Here is a 6403-nt window from a genome sequence, read left to right on the forward strand (position 1 = left end):
ACATGATATAATCTTTGGGGAAAAGTGATGTGTGTACAGAGACAAAAATTATACTTTTCAGTATTTATGCTAGGAAGAAAAGATTGAAAATAGATGAACTGAACTTACTCAAGTGATTAGAAACTGAAAAGAGAAATAAAACAAGAGAATTAAAATTGTTTGGGACTGGGTATGTGACTCAGTGGTGGAGCACAAGGCCCTCTATTCAGTCCCCAGCATGGGGAAGGAAAAGGTGTAAATTATTTAAGTGGAAGGAACAATAGATTTCAAAACTTTCCAAAGCTAGTTCTTTGAAAAGAATAAGAAAATAGACAAAAGTTTATTGAATTAGATGAATTTTTAAAAAGAAGGAAAGAAAACCCAAGTAGCATTAGAAAAGAAAGGAGGAGCATGAATGCAGACACAGATTGAGGTTATCTCATGAGTCTGTGAAGAAAATTTAAATGGTAAGTACCATCCTCCCACAGCTGAGGCAATAGAAAGTCTGCCCGCCCCCATCATAAGAATGGGTACTTATCCTAGGAGTTCAAAGATTGTCCTACTTTGGGGAAAATTTTTAATGCAGTTCATTGTGTTATAGTATTTGCTCTATTATGTGCATATAAATTTGTCTTGTTAGTCTGCTCTGTCATCTCTGATTTTAAATACAGTTATGTAAACATAGGATTAAAAAACTATAAAATAGCAAAGTTAAAACAGTTTTCTTCCCTTATGTAATCATTATTAGTGCATTTTGTAGTATGTTAGGAGAAACTTGCAAGATGGAAGTACTTCATTCATAGGTATAAATACCAAAATCTTATTTAGTGTTTATTTTAAAATAAGGAATGCTGTTTTTTTCCATAAGATTTAAAACTGTGTGAAAAAGTATATTCTAATTTTTCCTCATAATTTTTCCTTGTGTTTTTTTTCTTACAAGTTGTTTTTATTTTTTTAAACTTTGATTTGTACTGCGTAGGTGCAATTGTTATTTCCTGTAACCTAGGAAGAATCATCTTAGTTTTTGTTTTTGTTTCTTAGGTACAAACCATTTTGAGGCCAGTTCATCAGAAGGAAGGACAAGAATTAACTGCTTTGCTTAGTGCTCCACATATTCAGGTAGAAAACAGAACCATCATCTGTATGTTTTTTCTGAAATTTATCTGGTTTTTTGTTTGTTTAGTTTTTGCAAAATCAAACTTCTCTAGGATTGGAAGAAACCTTAGACATTGTCTAGACAGTCTTGATGTTTGTAGTCTCCTCTGCATATTGATTATTATTGTTGGATTATATATTCTCATATTTAAAATTAATCAAATTATTTTGTAAACAACTTCCTTTTCTTTCAGAATTGGACAAAAGTTCATATTTTGGTTATTTTCCATGAATCTTAATTATCTAGAGTAATTATGCCTTTACATTGATTTTGTTTGTATGAAGTTTGATAAGCATTTTGAACTTTAATAAGCCACTTCAGAGGATTCAGTGGTACACTTAACACACCTTTAGTGATCAGTAGTTCCAACAGATACAGGGTTGCATCAATACTTAAGTTGGAAGTTTTGGAAATGGTTCTGCGCATACAACTAAATATAGCACTTTTAAAGATTTAATGATCAGAATACTACATATATGATAAGGTTAAAAATCTATTTATAGAAATAAAACATGCTGATACTTAAAATGCTGTGGATTTCTTTGAAACAGGCACTTTTATTGGCCCATGATAAGGTTGCTGAGCAGGAAATGCAGCTAGAACCCATTACAGATGAAAAAGTTTATGAAAGCATTGGCCAGTATGGAGGAGAAACTGTAAAAATAGTTCGTATAGAAAAAGCTCGTGATATTCCATTGGTAAGTGTCCCACATCTCTGACCAGTGATACTTTCTACACAGAGATCTCATATATGGAAAGTAGTAGAAGACCCCAGTATATTCTTAGTGGTTTTTCTCTTTTGAAGTACTTTATTGGAGTTCTGTTTGGAGTACTTCATTCTGTGTTCTAGCTCATCTTATACTCCTTATTAAAAAATTATTAATTGTATTTTTTTTGTATGTGTGTATGTGGATTGGTTTTGTGGTTTTGTTTGTTTGTTTGTTTGTTTTGGTACTGGGGATTGAACCCAAAGAACCTTTGCCACTGAACTCCATCACTAGTCCTTTTTTTATTTTTATGTTGAGACAGGGTAGTTACTAAGGGTCTTGCAAAGTTACTGAGCCTGACCTCAAACTTGGATACTCCTGCCTTGACCTCCCAAGTTACTGGGATTACAGGTGTGCACTACTGCTCCCAGCAGTAATAGTGTTTTACTCATCCATAATTCAATGAATATAATAGCTTATGGAATATTTCTTGAGGAACAAAGAAGGATAAGTAATTTATTTTATTATTCTCCCAACTTACTTTTTCAAAACAATAATTAGGAACAAAACTTTTAATTCAGTTGAGTTTATTGAAACACAATTACTTGTATACTTTAGATATTATTTAAAAAGTATATATTGCTTGGACCCATGCTTGAGCTCAGACCCAGGCCTGTCAACCCACCCTAGAGCCCAGGCTTAGACTCATCTCTGAAAGTGATTATATCCATCTTGGGACATGGCTTTTTTGAGTGACCAATGCTATTGCTGCCACCATCTTTAGTTGCAGTGAACACCAGCCATGGACTGTTCACCCCATAATCTTGTAGTGTCCATGCAGATTACCTGTACCTTACCACTACAAGATTATGGGGTAGAAACTGTAATACTTCAGATCTGCACTGCAAGAAAGGAAGACACATTGACAACATGAAAAAACAAGGGAAGAAAGTGCTCAGACAAACCAAGATTCTACTACAACAGAATCCATTGACAGTGCAGTTGATGAAGTATCAGACAAGGAGTTCAGAATGTACATAATTAAAATGATCTGCTAATTAAAGAATGACATAAGAGACAAAATACAGGCAAAAAATTGATAACACCAGAAAAGAGATAAGGGAGCAAATGCAGGTAGCAAAAGATTACTTCAAGAAAGAGAGAATGATTCTGGAAAGAAAACAATCAGAAATCCTTGACATGAAGGAGACAGTAAACCAAATAAAAAGCTCAATAGAAAGCATCACCAACACACTAGATCACTTGGAAGATAGAACATCAGATAATGAAGACAGAATATATAATTTTGAAAATAAAGTTGATCACACAGTGAAGATGCTAAGAAACCATCAACAGAACATCCAAGAATTATGGGATAGCATCAAAAGACCAAATCTAAGATTAATTGGGATAGAGGAAGGACAGAGATTCAAATCAAAGGAACGCACAATCTCTTCAATGAGATAATATCAGATAATTTCCCAAACATGAAGAATGAGTTGGAAAATCAAATACAATAGACTTATAGGACTCCAGATGTACAAAATTACAACAGATCTACACCAAGGCACATTATAATGAAAATGCCTATCATGTAGAATAAGGATAGACTCTTAAAGGCCACAAGAGAGAGGTGAAATTACATATGGGGGAGACCAATTCCGATCTCAGTAGATTTTTCAACCCAGACCCTCAAAGCCACGAGATCCTAGAACAATATATACCAAGCTCTAGAAGAAAGTGGAATGCCACCCAAGAATCTTATATCTAGCAAAATTAAGCTTCAGATTTGATGACAAAATAAAAACCTTTCATGATAAACAAAAGAATTTAAAGCGAGAAAGCCTGCATTACAGAGCATTGTCAGCAAAATATTCCACGAGGAAGAAATGAAAAACAACAATGAAAATCAGCAAAGGGAGGAACTACACTAAAGGAAAGGCCGATCAAAGGAGAAACCAAGCCAAGTTAAAAACCAAAAATAAACCAAATTGACTGGGAATCCAAATCATATTTCAATAATAACCCTGAATATTAATGGCCTAAACTCATCAATTAAAAGCCAATTAAAGGGTTGACAGATTGGATTAAAAAATGAAACCCAACAATATGCTGCCTTCAAGAGACTCATCTCACAGGAAAATACATCCACAGACTGAAGGTGAAAGGTTGGGAAAAAATGTACTACTCACATGGACCACATAAACAAGCAGGGATTTCTATCCTCATATCAGATAAAGTGGACTTCAAACCAAAGCTAATGAAAAAGGATAAAGAAGGACATTTCATACATCAACAAGACATGACAAGCATAAATATCTGTGCCCCAAACAATGGGGCATCTATGTATATCAAACAAAACCTTCTCAACTGCAAGAATCAGAGAGATCACATCACAATAATACTGGGTGGCTTTAATACACCACACTACTATGATGTATTTTAATATATATCACCACTGGATAGATCTTCCAATCAAAAACTAAACAAAGAAACTATAGAACTCAATTAAACGGTCAGTAATTTAGATTTAACAGGCATATATAGTATATTCTATCCATCAACCAGCAAATAACTTTCTTCTCCGCAGCACATGGATCCTTCTCCAAACTAGATCATATGTTATGCCACAAAGCAAGTCTTAGCAAATATAGAAAAGTAAAGATACTACCCTGCATTCATGGAATGAAATTAGAAATCAATGATAATATAAAAAATAGGAGCTACTCCAACACCTGGAGACTAAACTATACGATATTGAATGATGCCTGGATAATAGAAGATATTAGGGAGCAGATAAAAAAAAATTCTTAGCGGTCAGGGAGAACTCTGATACAACTTATCAGAATTTCTGGAACACTATGAAGGCAGTGCTAAGAAGAAAGTTCATTGCATTAAGCTCATTCATTAAAAGAAGAAAAAGTCAACCAAAAAAAAAAAAGGACCTGACATTGTATCTCAATGCCCTAGAAAAAGAATAACAAACCAACACCAAAAGTAGTAGAAGACAGGAAATAATTTAAACCAGGGCAGAAAATGAAATTGAAACAAAAGAAACAATTTAAAAAATTGACAAAACAAAAAGTTGGTTCTTTGAAAAAATAAATAAAATTGACAAACCCTTAGCTACCCTAACAAAAAGGAGAAATTTCAAATTTCTAAAATTTGTGATGAAAAGGAAATATCACAACATATTGAAATATTGAAATACAGAAGACAATTAGGAACTATTTTGAAAATTTATACTCCAGTAAAATAGAAAACCTTGAAGACATCGATAAATTTCTAGAGGCATATGATAAACCCAAACTGAGTCAAGAGGTCATACACAATGTAAACAAATTAATTTCAAGAAAGGAAATAGAAGACACCATCAAATGCCTACCAACCAAGAAAAGCCCATGACCGGATGGATTCACAACAGAGTTCTATAAGACCTGCAAAGAAGAATTAATACCAATACTTCTCAAATTATTCCATGAAATAGAAAAGGAGGGAACCCTTCCAAACTCATTCTATGAAGCTAGTATCATCCTGATACCAAAACGAGGCAGAGACACATCAAGGAAAAAAAATTTCAGACCAATATCCCTAATGAACATAGATGCAGAAATTCTCAATAAAATTCTGGCAAATCTCATATAAAAACATTAAAACAAATAGTGCACCATGATCAAGTTGGGTTCATTCCAGGGATGCAAAGTTGGTTCCATATATGGAAATCTATAAATGTAATTCATCACATCAGTAGATTTAAAGATAAGAATCATGATTATATCAATTGATGCAGAGAGAGCATTTGACAAAATATAGCACCCTTTCATGTTTGAAACACAAGAAAAACTAGGGATAGTAGGAATATACCTCAACATTATAAAAGCTTTTTATACTATACCCAAGGCCAACATCATTCTGAACAGAGAAGAATTGGAAAAATTCTTCCTTCTAAAAACTGGAACAAGACATGGATGCCCTCTTTCACCACTTCTATTCAACATAGTCCTTAAAACTCTAGCCAGAGCAGTTAGACAAACAAAGGAAATTTGGGTTGGGGCTGTAGCTCAGTGTTGGAGTGCTGCCTAGCACGTGTGAGGCACGGGGTTCGATCCTCAGGACCATATGAAAATAAATAAAGGTACTGTGTCCATGTACAACTAAAAAAATATATATTAAAAAAAAAAAAAGAAGAAAGAGGGCTGGGGTAGTGGCTGAATGGTAGAGCACTTTCCTGGAGTGTGTGAGGCCCTGGGTTCTATCCTCAGCACCACAAAGGGAGGGAGGGAGGGAAAATCTATTGACAGCTAAAAAGATTTTTAAAAGGGATACGAATAGGAAAAGAAGAATTCACACTATTGTTATTTGCTGACAACATGATTCTATACTTAGAGGATCCAAAAAATTCTACCAGAAAACTTCTAGAATTAATAAATGAATTCAGAAAAGTAGCAGGATATAAATCAATACCTATAAATCAAATGCATTTCTATACATCAGTGATGAATCCTCTGAAAGACAAATTAGGAAAAGTACCCCATTCACATTAGCATCAAAAAAAAAAAAA

General features: G+C 33.8%; 1 protein-coding gene across 1 annotated transcript in view; it reads left to right on the plus strand.

Moving 5' to 3' along the window:
* Pals1 (protein associated with LIN7 1, MAGUK p55 family member) overlaps window positions 1–6403 on the plus strand; it is a 65332-nt gene that overhangs the window by 26565 nt on the left and 32364 nt on the right. The window contains exons 4-5 of the mRNA XM_048798433.1: window positions 1021–1098; window positions 1687–1851. Coding sequence (XP_048654390.1) covers window positions 1021–1098; window positions 1687–1851 — 243 coding nt within the window. The remainder of the gene's footprint in view (window positions 1–1020; window positions 1099–1686; window positions 1852–6403) is intronic.

This window comes from Marmota marmota, unplaced genomic scaffold (genome assembly GCF_001458135.2).
Source record: "Marmota marmota marmota unplaced genomic scaffold, marMar, whole genome shotgun sequence".
NCBI lineage: Eukaryota > Metazoa > Chordata > Mammalia > Rodentia > Sciuridae > Marmota > Marmota marmota.